The 19076-nt window shown below is 48.5% G+C and overlaps 1 protein-coding gene and 1 pseudogene across 1 annotated transcript; one reads left to right on the forward strand and one right to left on the reverse strand.

Annotated features, from left to right (window-relative positions):
• Positions 1 to 680: 680 nt before the first annotated feature.
• Positions 681 to 2371, reverse strand: LOC142859514 (mastin-like). The gene is made up of 5 exons (XM_075989682.1): positions 2262 to 2371; positions 1923 to 2103; positions 1466 to 1740; positions 1210 to 1373; positions 681 to 1096 (listed from the first exon to the last, which is right to left on the reverse strand). The coding sequence occupies exons 1-5, from the start codon at positions 2353 to 2355 to the stop codon at positions 833 to 835; spliced, it is 978 nt and encodes a 325-aa protein (XP_075845797.1). The 5' UTR covers positions 2356 to 2371; the 3' UTR covers positions 681 to 832.
• Positions 2372 to 4427: 2056 nt separating this feature from the next.
• On the forward strand, positions 4428 to 18959 carry LOC142831642 (uncharacterized; annotated as a pseudogene).
• The last annotated feature ends 117 nt before the right edge of the window (positions 18960 to 19076 follow it).

Here is a 19076-nt window from a genome sequence, read left to right on the forward strand (position 1 = left end):
AACACCATGTCCAGGGGTGGTGAATCTGCCTGGGAATGGTGATACCTCCAGCCATGTTCCCAGAGTCAAGAGAGGGTGTCTCAGTCTCATGAGCACCCCAGGTGGAAACAGGGAGTACCCAGCAGAATAGGAAACAGGACATGATGGCCTATCTGGCTAAAGGTTGTTGGACTTGGGTGTGTTATAATACGTAGGTGACCAGGGAGGGTGAAAAGCTCCTCACTGGGCCTGCATCTGATACGGGCAAGTGGAAGCAAACTTGCCTGGGGCGTGACTGTCACCACCATGAGGCCCTGTGTTGGGCCTCAGATGACAAGTTCATAGCTACTGGGATAGACGAGGCTTCTGTACTCCACCCAGGCCCAGGACTTCAGGTCTCCTGGAGCCCTGTGTTGTGACCTGTGTGAGCTCTGAGAACACCCCTCACTGCTGATCACTGACGTGTTCCCCATAGCACCCCTACGTCCAACCCTAGCTGCAAAGTTGCAGCCTGTCCTATAACGAGGCTATACTGTCCCCAACCACCCACATTGGAGGGCTGGACTCTACAGAGTAGTGCGGACTAACTTAGTGACTGTGGGCACTTCTTCTTCACAGCACCAAGGGCTCAGAGGCACTAATGGAAGATGCCTCACCCTCGTACAAAGCTCAAATTCAAACAGACAGCATTTAGACAATCCACCATTTAATGGGAAACAGGGGAAGGAGGAGGTATGGGCTGCCCAACTACTTCTGAGAGATGTGGGTTTAGCTCCTCCCTCCCAGAGCTAAGGGACAGCAGAAACTTTAGACCAGGTGCACAGGGAGTTGTACTACCATGGAATAGGGAGGTTTAACAGGGTGAGGCTGGCCCAGCAGGAGGAGTGACGGGGTCATCAAGAGTTGTTAGGGTTTCTTGCGTTGTATGAACCCCATCTGGCCCCATCGAGGGTTCTGGGAACGTGGGGACATAGCGATGGATCCAGGACACGTAGCTCATCACTCGGGTGTATACACCAGGGAAATCAGGAAGTCCACAGCCTCTGCCCCAGCTGACCACACCCACCTGGACCCAGGAGCAGTTCCACCTGCACACCAAGGGGCCCCCGGAGTCTTGCTGTATGAAAAGACAGGAATCAGCATTCCAGGCATCCCATGATGCCAGGGTGAATGGGTCCCAGTGTCCTGGGCCAGGAAAGGAGAGAGAGGAGAGGACAGTTGGGCCCTCACCTGGCAGGAGTCCCGGCCCTGCGTTCCAGCACAAAGCATGTCATCTTTGATAATCCTGGTGTTGCTGTTCCAAGAAGAATTGGCCCGGTACTTCTGCTCACAGTCATTGTTTTCCACAATGGGGACTGCCACTTCCCTCAGGTGGTAGGGTGGAGGCAGCGGCACTGTGGAGAAAAGTCATTGAAAACCAAAGCTGGGGGCTGCTGCCTCTTCCCACCAGTTCTAACCGTGGACATGAGGTCTCCCCGATACCCACTGTTGTTTTCGATGTCACCCCAGCCAGTCACCCAGCAGGTCTTCTTTGAAGAGACCTTCTGGGAAGCAGCAGGGAGGGAGACAGGGTGGACATGCTCAGACAGCACAACTGGGGTGTCCAGTTTCAGCAGAGCAATGTCTGCACCCCCCACAGCAGACAGCTTCTCACTGAACTTGGGGTGGCGGATGATCCTGGCCACTTTTTTCAGCTGGTCGTTTTCATAGAGCCTCAGCTGTCCAGCTTGGACCCTAAAGCCACAAGCCTCCAGTTCTTTCCTGGGAGATAGGACAATGAACCCCTCAGAGAGGCTGAATGGCAGGGAAATTAACCTCAGAACATACATAGGGGTCAGAAGGTCTCAGAAATCCTGTCTCCCACCAGGAATCCTGCCCACAAAGTACCACCCGCCCCCAATGTTCATCTGTTCCCAGCCAAGGGAAGGGGTCACCCTACTCACGGCTGCACACAGTGGGCAGCAGTCAGCACCCACTGAGGATGGATGAGTGAGCCCCCACAGATGTGTTCCCATTTTCTGTACTCCATACTGTAGAACCTCAAGCTGACCTGCCATGGGAACCGACTGACTGAGACAGGGCAGCCCCCAACGATGCCAACCAACTCCTGTCCTGAACCGAGGTCTGGGGAAGCAAGTAGGAACATCAGACACCAGGCAGAGGTTTCCACGTCTCAGGAGTCAATGAGATTCCTGGCAAACTGACAGTCTGACATAACCCCAGGGGATCTGGAGCAGGAATCTGAGCCAGGGACAGCAGAAGGGCTCAAGGTTAGGACTCACCAGGAGTCACAGGTACTGTGCTCCCCAGACCGGGGAGGGTGAGGAACAGCAGCCACAGCATCTCAGAGTCACAGAGATCTCTGGTCCCAAACATCGGCTTCTGCAACCAGGAGAGCTGAGGGCAAACGTGCTAACAGATAGGCGCTTCACTCTGTCTCCCCTCGGGGCTCCCCAGGGTCCCATTTATCTTTCTTCCTCAGGATGTGGGCATAGAGTGCAACATTTCTACTCCAGAGGTGCATGTTGTGGCCACACATGTCTTTCATTGGGACTGATATGAATTGACCAGTGAGTGCAAGTTCACCGCCTCCCAGGCAGGCAGGATGGGCAGTGGGGCATGCCGAGCTTGACAGTGTGCCCTGCAGTAGGTGGGTCAGGCTTATCTGGGTGTTTGAAAAGAGAAAAACAAGATGGAGAAGCTAGTCTAGACACGATCTCCTTCTGTCCTTGACTAGAGTCACTGCCCCTCCACCCACAGAAGCCTGGCACCCAGAGCTGATGAGACTCCAGTATGTGAGCTGCACTCTCAAAGGTCTTATAGGATCATTCTGATGGACTTGCTGGAGTCCTCCAAGCACTGCAGAATTGGTGGGTCAGAAGCACACAGTTGGATCCAAGGGGACATGGCCACCTGTGGTGACCTGCATATGGAAGTGTGGAAGAGAGAAGCCAAGCTGTCTCTGCTACTTTCTGGGGGCCACCTAGCCAGGCATAGAGGTTCAAATCCCAGCTGCCTACTGCTGTAAGATCCTGAACACCGCAGACTTCTAGTGTCTCTGGCTCCCAGATCAGCTGGATCTTTGCCAGTAGCTGAACCAGTTTGTGAGAGCATCCAGGCTTGGAGAATGAGCACAGAGGCCCTGCCTTACCAAGACCTTCGGGGAACCTCCCAAAGTCAGAAGAGGCTCGTGCCTATGCCCTCGAATCATGATAGGCATCCCTTGAGCCTGTCTGCATCCTCTGTTAGGGTCCTTGGACTCCAAAGTTTCTTTGAGTCCAAGATGCATCTATGGAACCACAAGCAACAGGTGGGTCCCTAGAAAGAATCATCCTGGTTTCATCTTGATCCTGCAACCTTTTCCGTGTGGTTGAAGAAGGCCTGAAGATGCATCAGAAACACCTGAGGCTTAGAGGACAGGACAGGACAGGTGACGTGAGAGCTGGCATCCTGACGCAGGAGCAAAGAACAGCATGTGTCCTGATGATAGAATTGAGGGACTCTGTGTGTTCAGTGAGAAGGGAGAAACTGTTGTGGGTAAAACTGTGCCCCCAAATTCACCCATGTCTTCATAACATGTACAAATTTGTTTTTTGTTTTCGTTTTTCAAGACAGATTCTCAGTGTTGAGTTGACTGTCCTGGAACTCACTCTAAAGACCAGGCTGGCCTCAAACTCACAGAGATCCGCCTGCCTCTGCCTCCTGAGTGCTGGGATTAAAGGTGTACACCACCACCATCCAGCATATGACCAAATTTGGACAAGAGGGTCTCCCATTTGCTCCCTGAGTGCTGGGATTAAAGGCATGCGCCTCCACACCCATCTGGATTCCCTCTTGAAGACCTCAGGGCCTAACCAAAGCTCACCTCTGCCCCATACACAGTGTTGCAACAGGAAATTAGACAAGAGCAACAGTGAGCAGTTACCAACCTCTCTTGGTTGCATCACTGCTGAACCAAGGAATCCCACTTACCCTGCTGGATAGCCAGATGCCATTTGGTTAGCTAGGGAAGACATAGAAATGGGTTGGGAGGAAGATAGGCGCCATATGTTAGCCAAACCCTCCAGAACGCCTTCCCATGTGCTGGCAGGTGAGTCTGGTCCCTGTTTCTGACCACTGAAGTCACACAGAATCACAAGCTTTCCTCCAGGGACATTCTTCAATGCTGTAGCCAGATTAGGTCTGTACTTTGTCATACAAATCACTGTCACAATAAACAATGACGCTGAACTTCATACTACCCAGGGGTACCACATTGCCATCACCCACCCAAGGTATCAGTCAATCTTTTTATAGGAACTTAGACAGTAAAGGACTGACCCTCACGGAGGATACCCTCAACACTACCGTGACCCTCACGGAAGATGCCCTCAACACTGCTGTGACCCTCGGGGAGGGTATCCTTACTTAACACTGCCACCCTCACGGAGGATACCCTCAACATTGCCATGACCCTCACGGAGGATACCCTTAACACTGCCGTGACCCTCACGGAGGGTACCCTTAACACTGCCGTGACCCTCACGGAAGATGCCCTCAACTCTGCCGTGACCCTCGGGGAGGATACCCTCAACACTGCCACCCTCACAGAGAAAACCCTCAATACTGCCATGACCCTCATGGAAGGTACTCTCAACACTGCCGTGTGCATCTGTGCCTGGTACAGGACCTGTGAAGTCAAGGAAATTAAACCATTATTTTATGGTCATAAGACTCCACTGCTCAACCAGGTATGGTGATGTATGACCTTTATCTCAGCATCCAGGAAGCAGAAACAGGCAGGTCAACCTGATCTACATAAGGAGCTCCATGTCAGCCAAGATTGTATAATAAGGTCCTATCTAAAATAAATAAAATAAAATAAAAAATTCCATAATCCATCTGTGATGCTGGTTTGTGTTCATTGGTGACATACTTCTTTCATAGGTTCATACTAGTTCATACTTCTTTCATAGGGAATACAACAGGAATTTATCTAAGTTGGTATTGGGATGTGTGCCTAATAAACCTGAGACATCTGATATTTATTTATTTATTTATTTTTCTTTTCTTTTTTTTTTTTTTTTTTTTTGAGACAGGGTTTCTCTGCGTAGCCCTGGCTGACCTGGAACTCACTTTGTAGACCAGGCTAGCCTTGAGCTCAGAGACCCACCTCTGCCTCTGTCTCCTGAGTGCTGGGAGACACATTTAGTCAGGCTGAGCCTGATTTCTATGCATTTGAATAGTAACCTTCAGGCTTACTAGAGCTGTAACATGTGACCCTGTGGAAAGGAAGAAAGGAAGAAAGGAAGAAAGGAAGAAAGGAAGAAAGAAAGAAAGAAAGAAAGAAAGAAAGAAAGAAAGAAAGAGGGAGGGAGGGAGGGAGGGAGAGAAGGAGAAACAAAGAAAGGGGAAGGGAAAGGGAAAAGAAATAGGGGTGATGTTGCTGGAAGGACCAGTCTTCAGCAGCTCAGGAAATAAAGCAGAGCCATGGAGTCAGCGAACTAATCACTCAATTGGCCTTTCTATCTGAGAGAGTAGAACTTAATTCTCTGGGCCAGCATAAAAGGGAACACACACAAACACACATGCGCGCACGCACAACTCCAACGTGTCAGGATCTCACCTAGGGTGCTGACCAGCCTTCAGCTGATCAGAGACTGATGAGGAGATGCAGGGGAAGGCGAACTACAGGACAGACAGACAAACAGACACAAGAGGACTTTTCTGAAGGCCAAAGCTTACTCTTCATTTTGTTATTCTTTTTGTTGCTTGTTCTACTCTGTTGTTTCTCTGTTCTGTTCTTCCCTGATGCTTCCCTTCTGTATTTCTTTATTGTTTTCCTTCTAGCTTATATACCCCAGCAAAATCTTTCAAGCAATATAAAAATTACAATATAGTTACATTCTATTTTTTTGGCTGGTATATTCTGGTTTTATTGTTTTTTATTTTAATTTATTTATCTATTAAGGATTTCTGCCTCCTCCCCACCACCACCTCCCATTTCCCTCCGCCTCCCCCGATCAAGTCACCCTCCCTTGTCTGCTCGAAGAGCAATCAGGGTTCCCTGACCTGTGGGAAACCCAAGGACGGCCCACCTCTATTAAGGTGAGCATCCAAACTGCCTAGGCTCCCCCAAAGCCAGTATGTGCAGTAGGATCAAAAACCCACTGCAATTGTTCTTGAGTTCCCGTACTCACTCATATTTGGTTTCTAGCCATAAATAAAGGACATTGAGCTTATAATTCATGTTCCTAGAGAAGCTAAATAAGAAGGTGAATCCAAAGACAAACACATAGGCATCCTCCTGAATGCCTCCTGAATTTCAGGCGATGAAAGAAGACAGAGACAGAGACCCACATTGGAGCACCGGACAGAAATCTCAAGGTCCAAATCAGGAGCAGAAGGAGCACGAGCAAGGAACTCAGGACCGCGAGGGGTGCACCCATACACTGAGACAATGGGGAGTTCTATCGGGAACTCACCAAGGCCAGCTGGCCTGGGTCTGAAAAAGCATGGGATAAATTTGGACTAGCTGAACATAGTGGACAATGAGGAAGAATTACATTCTATTTTTTAAGTGAATGATTACAATGATTACAAGTAAAAAGAAATGTTTCCCATTTCCTTACATGATTAAACACTTAACATATTACAGGTGAAAAACAAATTATCTCCAAGAGCCCACATCCAGTTAAACATTTATCTTTAGACTTCTCATAAATCGGGAGCCGTCCAGCCGTAACTGTTTACACAGGCAGCAGGTTTTAACAAATACCAGAAAAACAGGTTTCTGGGTTCACTTTTCATATTTTAGAGTCCTGCCAATTATCTTAACTAACCATTTAATTCTTTGTTTTTTAGTTACATGAAGTGACCATTTAAAGCTTTGTTTTAGCTATGACATACCCCAAAATCCATGAACACATTTCCTAACATCAAGATCAAAAAAAACTTGAGCTAACCTTACTCCTGAGACTCCATTGCTTTCCTTAACCATTAACCTAAACAATAGTCTCTACTCAAGGAAAACCAGGAAGTCTTAGCTGTGTGACACTTCCTTGTTCCTATTTCTATTTTTTATCCTCTGCAGTCCCTGCTCTATCAGGAAGGAGCAACACTGCATCCTACATTTACCTATATTAATTTTCCTGCCAAACTAACCTCTACCATATTTCTTACTACATTTGTTAGAAGTCCTTAACCATCAAAATTCTACTTTAAAAAAATCATACTTCAGTTAAACAGTAGAGCGTAAGAGGAAATCATCTTCATTCACAGGTAAAAATATCGAACAGTAGAAAGGATATTTCCATGAGATAATCACACTACCTTAAAGGCAGTGGAGATGCCCCTGGACCCACTCACACCATGCCAGATACCAGAGAAAAAGGGCAGCAGCAAACATGTAAAGGCACAGCAGCAGCAAGAGCCATTCTGGAGCAGGAGCCCTGGGGGCCTTGCCTATCTGAACTCCACCCATCAGTGCCTTGCATCCTAGTGATCTGAACTCCTGAGGCTCATCTGCCACCTGCTGCTCCCCTGAGGGGGCCACTGCAGGGTGAAGAGACAGCTCAGCCGTTAAGAGCACTTTTTGCTCTTACAGAGGACCCACGATTAGCTCCCAGCACCCACACAGTGGCTCACAATCATCTGTAATTGCAGTTTTAGGGTATCTGATACGCTTTCTGGCCTCCGCTTTCATACCAGTCATACACATATGTAGGAAAACATTCTCATGTAGAGATAAATTAATCTCTCAAAATAAAAAGAATACATGCAAGAAAAAAAAGAAAATAGGGGCCAAGAAGAGGTAGGGAGTTGCCCATTCTAACTGAGGAGGGTGTAGGTCATGTCTAGACTCTTGTCACAAACATAAATGGGCATTTTCATTTTAGGCGCATGCTGGCACAAGCCTGCAACCCATATATCCTGTATCCTGCCACGGATCTCACATCCCCTGCAACCCTGGCCCTAAAGTGGACTCAGAGATCCCTGTCATTTCAATGCAGCCGACCTTTGGAGCTCACATTCCTACTTCCTACACACACCTTGCAAAAATAAAAATAAAAAAATTTCCATTGACACCACAGGAACAACTCAAAGGCTTTTGTGTCAAATGCAGAGTCAGGCTTGTGCATGTACTATTGTAATTGTGTGCAGAGACATATTTACCACAAAATTTTGAAGAGCTAGTCTCACTATGAAACCAGGCTAACCTTGAACTCTCAACCACCCTGCCTCGATCTCCCAAAGCATAGGGATTACAGATGTGCGCCACCACAGCTGACCTAGCTTCCCATTCTGAGAAAACCACTGAGTGTTTGAAAGGGCAAAAATTTCCAGTTCTTGGAATTTTCCAACTGCAACAGTGAATGGAGACTGGCCACGAAGTAACATTTGAACCCAGGAGTTGAACAGCTTAGAACCTGGACCGTTTCTGTGAGTGAAGGGTAAAGCGCTGTGAACGTGTTCTCAGGCATAGGACTTGTGAGACCTGTGATGGGTTTTTTTTTTATTGAGAAAAGGAAAAAAAGTATCCGCCTCCTCCCAGCCTCCCATTTCCCTCCCCCTCCTCCCAGCCTTCTCCCCCTCCCCCCCACTCCTCTCCCCCTCCCTCTCCAGTCCAAAGAGCAGTCAGGGTTCCCTGCCCTGTGGAAAGTCCAAGGTCCGCCCCCCTCCGTCCATGTCTAGGAAGGTGAACATCCAAACTGGCTAGGCTCCCACCAAGCCAGAACATGAAGTAGGGTCAAAACCCCGTGCCATTGTCCTTGGCTTCTCAGCAGCCCTCATTGTTCGCCATGTTCGGAGAGTCCGGTTTTATCCCCTGCTTTTTCAGTCACAGTCCAGCTGGCCTTGGTGAGCTCCCAATAGATCAGCCCCATTGTCTAAGTGGGTGGGTGCACCCCTCGTGGTCCTGACTTCCTTGCTCATTTTCTCCCTCCTTCCGCTCCTTATTGGGACCTTGGGAGCTCAGTCCAGTGCTCCAGTGTGGATCTCTGTCTCTATCTCCATCCATCACCAGATGAAGGTTCCCAATGCTGGCTCTCCGGGCGCCCAGATCGGAACTCCATGCTGCTTGGGTAGCTCGCAAACAAAGGGCCTACTTGCTTGCTGCAGGCAGGCTATGGAGGCAAAGGAACTACCGCCCTCCCGTTTGCCCTCCCAATTCGGATTCGGTCCCAGGGCCAGAGAAGGCTGAGCTGGGAGATGTTATGCCGCCAAAGAGGGGAGGGAGGGAGGGAGATGAGGGGAGAGGTGTTCTGGATGTAAGCTGGGTGGGATCCTGTGATGGGTTTTGAAACAGTTGAGACAAACATCAGTAGCAAAAAGAAAGACAGTTGCAGAAACGGACAGCAAAGTAGACCAAAGGTCACAGCAAGGGCTACTGTATCTTTAATAGATAACACATGCTAAAGGCAGAAAATGTATCCACAGTTACCCAGAATTAACCGTTGTGATGCTATCTGCGATGGATTTGAGTGACAATGACGAGAAGCTGCAAAGGTTGATAAATGTGTTATCTGAGTGGGAGCCACATAGCTAGAGATCTAGAAGAAAGGTTTCCAAAGAGAGAGAGGGGCATAGAAAATGACTGAAGGATATAAAGAAGCATTAAGGGTCCAGTGTGGATACACCAGTTTTTCTAATAAACTCAGGAACAGCTGTAAACAGCCAGAATACAAACAGCAGGCTGAGGCTGTCCCTCAGTGGTAGACTGTTTGTCTAATGTGTTGAGGCCCTAGACGCGAGTCCCGATGCCCCGAAAATAACTAAACTAGTTAACTGATTAAAATAAACTAGTAATAAGATATAAATATTGACTGTATAAAATAAGTCCAGATATATGCTGTTATAGGAAAAAAAGGTGAGCGTTTGTTCTCTCTGGAGAAGCCAGAGCCCTCTCTTAAGTGCATGGCACCCTCTCCTAAGTGCCTCTTTGTCTTTCTCCCCTAATGTCCCTGCTTAAATCTATGGTAATATTTTTTTCATAATAAACTCCAGTTTTGCCTCCAACAACAAAAATAAGATATTTAACACAAGTCTTAAGCAGAAGATTATTTCTTGAAACTTCAGTGAATCAGATTTCATCACATTCAAATCTAACTCTCATCAGAAAACCTCAAGAAAAGGAAACGCAGCCGGATATAGTAGCTCTTGACTATAATCCCGGCACTCAGAAACTGAGGCAGGAAAGGCTGTGCAAGGTCAAGGCCAGCCTGGGGTACAGTGAAGACCTGAAGACTCTGGATCAAAGAGAAAAATAAAAGATAAGAAAGGAAGGAAGGAGCCGGGCGGTGGTGGCACACGCCTTTAATCCCAGCACTCGGGAGGCAGAGACAGGCGGATCTCTGTGAGTTCGAGACCAGCCTGGTCTACAAGAGCTAGTTCCAGGACAGGCTCCAAAACCACAGAGAAACCCTGTCCCAAAAAACCAAAAAAAAAAAAAAAAAAGGAAGGAAGGAAGAACGTGTGATAAATAATGAATAAATAAATATAGCCGGGTGGTGGTGGCGGCACATGCCTTTAAACATAGCACTCGGGAGGCAGAGACAGGTGGATCTCTGTGAGTTCAAGGCCAACCTGGTGTACAGAGTGAGTTTCACAACAGACTCCAAAGCTACAGAGAATTTCTGTCTCAAAAAGACTAGATAGATAGATAGATAGATAGATAGATAGATAGATAGATAGATAGATAGATGTGATTTAAAGCACAAAAGAAGCAGACAATTCTAGTGGCCAGTGAGGATGAAGTTAGACCTCCACTCACAGGGGAAAGGAAGCTTGAACAAACACCTGTATGCAAGCATTTATATTGACTTTATGCACAGCCCAAACCTTGGAACAACACAGGGCAGATTCTGGTTTGTGTTTGGTTTTGTTGTCAGTCTTTTTAAAAGCAACCAGATGAACAAACAGTGGTCCATTCAGTGATGGAAAGAATCAAACAATGGTAGCAGCAGCAACAGGAGAAACTCAATCTGCCATGCTCAATAAAGCATCCTGACTTCCAGTCAGGCATGGGAACCTGGGATCCTGGTACAGGGTTCTAAATCTCTGCCTGGGGACAGCCAGAGCCAGCACCACGGTCCTCCAGCTCTGTCTGCTTTCATCTGGTTTATTCGGCATTCAAGGCCGCCATTCTACTTGCACGTCTATGACTTTGGTTTCTCTAGATACCTTGTTACGGTAATCATATGGGTTTTTTGTTGTTGCTGTTGTTTGTCATTTTTTTTTTTTTTTGATTTTCGAGACAGGGTTTCTCCATAGCTTTTGGTTCCTGTCCTGGAACTAGCTCTTGTAGACCAGGCTGGCCTCGAACTCACGGAAATCCACCTGCCTCTGCCTCCCGAGTGCTGGGATTAAAGGTGTGCGCCACCACCGCCCGGCCTGTTGTTTGTCATTTTTAAGTTCTATTTTATTCTTTTTGAGCATGGTGATGTATGTCTTTAATCCCAGCACTCAGGAGGCTGAAGCAGGCACACAAGGTTCAAAGCCAGTTTGGTCTATATGAGTTCCAGGACAGCTAAGGATATAAAGTAAGACTGTCTCCAAAACTAAAGAAACAAAAGTTAATTATGTGTAGTGGGGGGGGGTGGATATGCCACTTGAGTATGGTGTACTTAAAGAGACCAGAAGAGGCCAGGCAGTGGTGGCACACTCCTTTAATCCCAGCACTTAGAAGGCAGAGGCAGGCGGATCTCTGTGAGTTTGAGATCAGCCTTGTCTACAAAGTAAGTTTCAGGACAGCCAGGTCTGTTACACAGAGAATGTAGAAAGAGGAGCTGCGGGCTGCTTCCCACCACCCGGTTCCCAGCTGCCGGCTAGCTTTACCCAAAACAATTACATGGAAACTGTATTCTTTTAAACACTGCCTGTCCCATTATATCTATCCTCTTCTTGGCTAACTCTCATAACTTGATTAAACCATTTCTATTAATGAGTGTAGCACCACGAGGTGGTGGCTTACCAGGAAGGATCTTAACCTGCATCCATCTTGGAGAGGAGAGCTATGGCATCTGCCTCACTTTCCTTCTTTCCAGCATTCTGTTCTGTCTACTCTGCCTATCTAAATTCTGCCCTATCAGGCCAAGCAGTTTTCTTTATTAACCAATGAGAGTAACAGTATTTTGAAAACTGAAGAAGTATGTGAACTGCCGTGTGGATTTGGGAAGCCAAACTCAGATCTCTGCAAGAACTGCAAGGGCTCTTAACTACTAAGCCTTCTCTCCAGCCCCATTTCTTGTCACTTTGTGACTTACTTATGTCACTGAGCTAGCATTAGCACCAGGGATAAGGATAGGCAAGGCTGGATTCCTGGAGTCTCTCAATGGAGCCAGCCAGCACCCACACATGCTTTGCTGCCTCCAAACAGAGCTGCAGAGAACTGCATTGGCAGCCACAGGACCCAGAACTGCTGCTACAGAAGGCACTGAAGATTCCATCATTGGGCAGTCTCCATCAAAGCAATTCATCCAACATGGCTGCCTTTCCTAACTTCAGCTCACCATGCCCCTGACCCTTACTTCTGACTCTGATCTCCCTCCAGCCAGTCACCGAGCACATCTTCCCCTGGAACGCTCTCAGGGAGGTGGTTAGGATAGAAACAGGATGTACTCAGACAACAGCACAGAGTTCTCCAGTCTCCAAAGGGCAGTGTCTGAGCCCACCCCGGCAGACAGGTTCTCATTGTCCTTGGGGACAATGTTTTCTTCAGCTGGTAAGTTTTGTAAAACTTCCATTACTCTAGCTAAACTCCAAAAGTGCAGGCTTCCAGCTCCTTCATGGAGGACAGGTGCCCTTCAGGGAAGATGGAAGATAGAGAAGCCAAGCTCACTGTAGGCATAGGGATGCCTCCAAATAGGGATTGTGGCTTCTTCTGCAGCCTAGGGAGGATCTCAAAAATCCTCCATCCAGGACTCTGCCCACAGGACACCACCCTCCCTTCCCAGCCCAGCCTGCTCTCTGCCAAGGGATATGGGGGAGCCATCATCCGTGCAGCTGCTTCAGAACCACCTTTCTTGCCTCCATGGATGGGTACCCATGCGGTTAGTAAGCCAAGAAGTTCTTTGGTTGCTCTGGGGGAAGGAACTATGGTAGAATCACACTTTGATTTGTTGGGACCTTAGGAGTAAGAAGTAAACCTTGTTCATGTCTTCCTCAGGGAAGGAAGTTTATCAATCCCTCCCTGAACCAGTGTCCCCAGGTCATCAGGATGCAGTTAGAGACGACTGTGGCTCTGTTAGGTCCTGGTGGGGAGACCCACACTAAGTGCCCATCAGTCTCACCCACTGCCTTCTTTGGCCCTATTGGATACTGCGTCGCAAACACAGATTAAACAGATGATGGGCACTCTTGGGCATCACTGATCTGAGCCACAGCTCTAGGTCTCCTGCCTCACCCACACTGCATCAAGGCTTAAAGGGAGGGGCCATGTGGGATTCATGCAGTCTGAGGTATGAGACCTGAACATCCAGGCCAGCCTGGGACCCAGGGTGAGTCTTTCTCTTCTTGGTCAGGTCTTCAGCGCCCTCCACTGGCCTGCAGGGTTCAGTTAAGATAGGACATAAGGGATCAGTTAAGACACCAGCCCTCTGGCAGTGTGGACAGGATGGGGCCATCCTCAGCTGCCTCCTCAGCTTTCTATCGAAACCTCAAGCACAACTTGCAGGAGATGCCTGGTCCCTTGTTCCCATCTCCTAGGCAGCATCTTCCAGGTCCATCAGCCAAGAGTGACAGCAAGACAGGCTCTTCAACCCAACGCCATAGCCCAGGCAACGCCACATCACAGCCCAGGTGAACACATTTCCTAGCTGAAACTGCCTTCCTCTGAAGGCCCTGGTCAGTGCTATGAGACTGCTTAGTCTGCAGGTCTGAGGTTAAAGGTCAGGAGCAACTCTGTTTCTTGTGCTTGCAGATGAGAAGGCACACGTGTTTTCTCTATCAGGGTCTCTCTGTGTACCTCAGGCTGCCCACAGACGCTTTCTCCTCCTCCTCTGAAGTTCATCTAGCTTCTGAGACAGTCTCTATGGGATTAAAGGCATATGCCACCACAACCAACCTCCCCTCAAACTCCTAGTCCCTCTGCTTTAGAGTGTATCACCGTACCCAGTTTGCTTCCAGGAAATTTTAATTTAGTTGTTAAACAGCAACCTTAATAAAAATTCAAATCACATCAACTTTTTAAATCTTTTTTATTTTTTATTTTTTTTTTTGCTTCCCCTCCCTCTTCTCCTCCCTGCCTCTCACCCCTCCCTATCCACTTTTCCTCCTAAGAATATCAATCAGCTATGGTATATCAAGTTGCAGTGAGACTAGGCACCTCCTCTCCGATGAAGTATGGACGAAGCAATCTGGTAGAAGGAATAGATCCCAAAAGCTGGCAACAGAGTCAGAGACAACACCTGCTCCCACAAGAAGACCAAGTTGCACAACTGTAACACACGTGCAGAGTGCCTAGGTTGGTCGCATGCAGGCTCCCTGGTTGTGGGTTCAGTCTCTGTGAGCCCCTATGAGTCCAGGTTAGTTGATTCTGTGGACTTTCTTGGGGTGTCCTTGACCCCACTGACTCCTACACCCCTTCCTCCCCCCTCCCACAGGATTCCCTAAGCTCCGCCTAATGGTTGGCTGTGGGTCTCTGCATCTGTTCCCATCAGATGCTAGATGAAGCCTCTCTGATGACAACTGGGCTAGACACCAATCTATGAGCACAGCAGAATATTATTCTCAATCATTTCACTGACTTTTGAAATTTTTTTGCTAGTCGTGTTTGGTTCTAGCCCGGGTCTCTGGACTGTGCTACCTCTGAGTCATGGCCCTCAGGGACGAGCTCACTCTCACAGTGTGGGTCTCAGCTGGGCCAGTCATTGATTGCCACTCCCGCAATTTCTGCGCCACCTTTACCCCAGCACATCTTGTAGGCAGGACAAATTGTAGGTAGAAGGTTTTGTGGCTGTGTTGGTGTCCCAATCCCCCCACTGGAAGGCTTTCCTGGTTACAGAACAGGACCTAGTTCAGGCTCTGTATCCCCCATTGCTAGGGTCTTAGCTAGGGTCACCCTCAGAGACTGCTGGGAGTTTCCATTGCATTAGGCTTCTATCTCATTTTGTGATGAGACAAGCAGGTCTGCTTTTCATCCTGCCCGGCTTCCGCACGCCTGGCTAGCTTATGCCCCGAAATAACAACACACAAATTGTATTCATTTAAACACTGCCTGGCCCATTAAGTTTCTGTCTCTTATTGGCTAATTCTCACATCTTGCTTTAACCCATATTTAGTAATCTGTGTAGCACCACGAGGTGGTGGCTTATGAGGAAGATTCTAGCCTACGTCCATCTTAGGTCGGAGCTTCATCGTGTCTGCCTCACTGCCTTCGACCCAGCATCCTGTTCTGTTTACTCTGCCTACCTAATTTTCTGTCCTATTAAAGGGCCAAGGCAGTTTCTTTATTTCTTTTTTATTTTCTTTTTTTTTCTTTTTGGCTTTTCGAGACAGGGTTTCTCTGTGGCTTTGGAGCTGAAAGACCCTACAGACCCCCTCCTCAAAACCCATAGCTAGCATGCTCCCGGGGGAACGTCCTGTTTGCTTTTAAAAAATTCTCCGGATCAGCAGCCAGCCTGCTCCCATAAGAACATCCCATGTGCCTGAGAGAGCAGGATATCTATGAGATAGACATAGGAAGACTGCAAGGCAAGATGTCAACAAAGCAGGTTAGCTATAAGATAGGAACAGGATGATTGTTGCCAGGCATCCATGCTGAGAGAGGAAACCATTCACCACCATCCCCCCCCCCCCGCCGCATTCCAATAACCATGCTTTTGCTTCTGTAAACTTGCTTTTTGCTCTTCCCTATAAAAAGCCTGCCCTCCAGTTGGCAGGTGCGCAAGTCCTCCGAAAGACTTGCTGCCCGCAGGTACCTGTGTTTACTCAATAAACCTCTTGCGATTTGCATCCGTGCGGTCTCGGCCTGTTCCTTGGCGTTGGGGAGGTCTCCTCCCGAAAAGAGGTCCTCGTCGAGGGTCTTTCATTTGGTGCATTGGCCGGGAATTGAGACCCCCCACCCACCCAGGGACCACCTCAGCCTTCTTAGAAAGGCTCAAGGACACTTATAGGATGTATATCCCCTATGACCCTGAAGATCCAAGGCAAGCAACAAGTGTATCCATGTCTTCCATTTGGCAGTCTAGTCCGGATATTAGAAGCAAATTGCAGAGGCTTGAGGGTCTCCAGGGATATACTATACAAGACTTACTAAAAGAGGCAGAGAAGATTTTCAATAAGAGAGAGACTCCAGAAGAAAAAGAGGAAAGATTATGGCAGAGAATGAAAGATCGGGAGGATGAAAGAGACAAGAGGAGAAACAAGGAATTAACTAGGGTGTTGGCCACTGTGGTTCAGGGACAGACTAGAGAGGGAGACAGGAAGGGAGAACGACATAGGGCCAAGGTGGACAGAGACCAATGCGCCTATTGTAAAGAACGAGGACACTGGATTAAGGATTGCTCCAGGAGGAACAAAAGACCTAGGAAGCCCAGGCCCCAAACCTCCCTGATCACCTTAGAGGATTAGAGAACTCAGGGCCAGGAGCCCCCACCCTGAGCCCAGAATAACTCTTGATGTCGGGGGGCAACCAGTCACCTTCCTAGTAGACACCGGGGCCCAGCATTCAGTCCTGACTCAGACTTCAGGGCCACTCAGCAAACGATCTGCTTGGGTCCAAGGAGCCACTGGTGGCAAGAGATATCGATGGACAACTAATCGGAAGGTTCAGCTGGCTACTGGTAAGGTGACGCATTCCTTTCTGCATGTTCCGGACTGTCCCTATCCCTTGTTGGGTAGAGACCTCCTCACCAAGCTAAGGGCCCAAATTCATTTCGAGGACACGGGGGCTAAGATAACGGGCCCAGATGGAGGTCCCCTCCAAATTTTGACCGTCCAGCTGGAGGATGAATATAGACTTTACGAGCCCCCAGGGCACAGACAATTGACATGGCCCCTTGGCTCAATGACTTTCCATTGGCATGGGCAGAGACTGGGGGAATGGGGATGGCTATACAACAACCTCCACTCATCATTCAATTGAAGGCAACAGCTACTCCTGTTTCAATCAAGCAGTGCCCCATGTCCCATGAAGCATATCAAGGCATAAGGCCCCACATAAAAAGACTGCTGAATCAGGGCATTCTCACTCCCTGCCGGTCACCATGGAATACCCCCCCTTTTACCAGTAAAGAAAGCGGGGTCTGGGGACTAACGGCCAGTGCAGGATTCGAGGGAGGTCAACAAAAGGGTGGAGGACATACACCCCAAGGTCCCCAACCCCTACAACCTATTGAGCAATCTGCCGCCATCCCACGTTTGGTATACCGTATTAGATTTAAAGGATGCCTTCTTCTGCTTGCGGCTGCATCCGGAGAGCCAGTCCCTTTTTGCCTTTGAATGGAAGGACCCAGATCTTGGACTTTCGGGTCAATTGACCTGGACACGGCTCCCCCAGGGGTTCAAGAACAGCCTGACCCTCTTTGATGAGGCCTTATACCGTGACCTGGCAGACTTTCGGGTTCAGTACCCTGCCCTGACATTGCTCCAATACGTAGATGACCTCCTTCTGGTGGCTGCTTCGGAGAAAGAATGTCAGGAGGGTACAAAGGCCCTCCTACAGACATTGGGACAAGCAGGATATCGGGCATCAACCAGGAAGGCTCAGATATGCCAGAAGCAAGTCATTTACCTAGGTTATCAGCACATCATAATACCTCAATGACCTTGATGAACCCGAAAGAGGCCCCAGCCTCCAGTTCGCTACCCTATAGTACAGAGGACATTGATCTCCTAAAGAAAATGGGGGCCACATATGACCCTAGAAAGCAACATTGGGTTTTTAAGGAAAAGATTGTTATGCCAACAAAACATACTTATAAAATAATAGACTACTTACATAAATTGACCCATTTGGGGCCAAAGAAGATGAAGACCTTGTTGGACAGACAGGAGTCAGGCCAACACCTCCTGAACAGGGATGGAGCCCTGCAAAAAGTGACTGATGAATGCCAAGCCTGCGCTCAGGTAAACACAGGCAGAACCAAGCTTGGTCCAGGAGTTCGGGAACGGGGACATCGTCCCGGAGTACATTGGGAGATCGACTTTACGGAGGTTAAGCCAGGTCTCTATGGGTACAGATACCTCTTGGTGTTCATAGACACTTTTTCAGGATGGGTGGAAGCCTTTCCCACCAAACACGAAACTGCAAAGGTGGTGACCAAAAAGCTCTTGGAAGAAATCTTTCCCAGGTACAGAATGCCTCAAGTCTTAGGCACCGATAATGGCCCTGCCTTTGTCTCCCAGGTAAGTCAGTTGGTGGCCAAACTCCAGGGGTCGAATGGAAATTACATTGTGCGTATAGACCCCAAAGTTCAGGGCAGGTAGAACGCATGAATAGAACAATTAAGGAGACCTTATCCAAATTAACGCTTGCAACTGGCACTAGAGACTGGGTGCTCTTCTTACCACTGGCCCGGTACAGGGCCTGCAACACTCCGGGGCCTCATGGACTGACACCTTTTGAAATCCTATATGGAGCTCCTCCCCCATTTATAAATTTCTTTGATTCAAACATTGCCGATTTTGCTGACAGTTCTTCTCTGGAAGCCCATTTACAGGCATTACAGATTGTGCAAAGAGAGGTCTGGAAGCCACTCGCCGCTGCTTACCGAGACCAACTGAACCAGCCGGTGGTACCGCATCCCTTCCAGATAGAAGATACTGTTTGAGTCCGCAGACACCAGACCAAAAACTTGGAACCTCGGTGGAAAGGCCCTTACACTGTCCTTCTGACCACCCCAACGGCACTGAAGGTTGACGGCATCGCAGCCTGGATCCACGCCTCGCACGTGAAGGCCGCCCATACAGCTGAGAAAGCGGAGCCTGCTGCGACCCCAGCATGGAGAATCCAACGCACTCAAAACCCCTTAAATGTAAGGCTTACCCGTGGGGCCCTTTGACCATTATATGGGCCCTACTAAGACTGGGGATGGCGACACAAGAAAATAGCCTGCACCAGGTTTTCAATGTAACCTGGAGGGTTACAAATCTCATGACAGGAAAAGTAGCCAATACCA

Source organism: Microtus pennsylvanicus, chromosome 11 (assembly GCF_037038515.1).
Source record: "Microtus pennsylvanicus isolate mMicPen1 chromosome 11, mMicPen1.hap1, whole genome shotgun sequence".
Lineage (NCBI taxonomy): Eukaryota > Metazoa > Chordata > Mammalia > Rodentia > Cricetidae > Microtus > Microtus pennsylvanicus.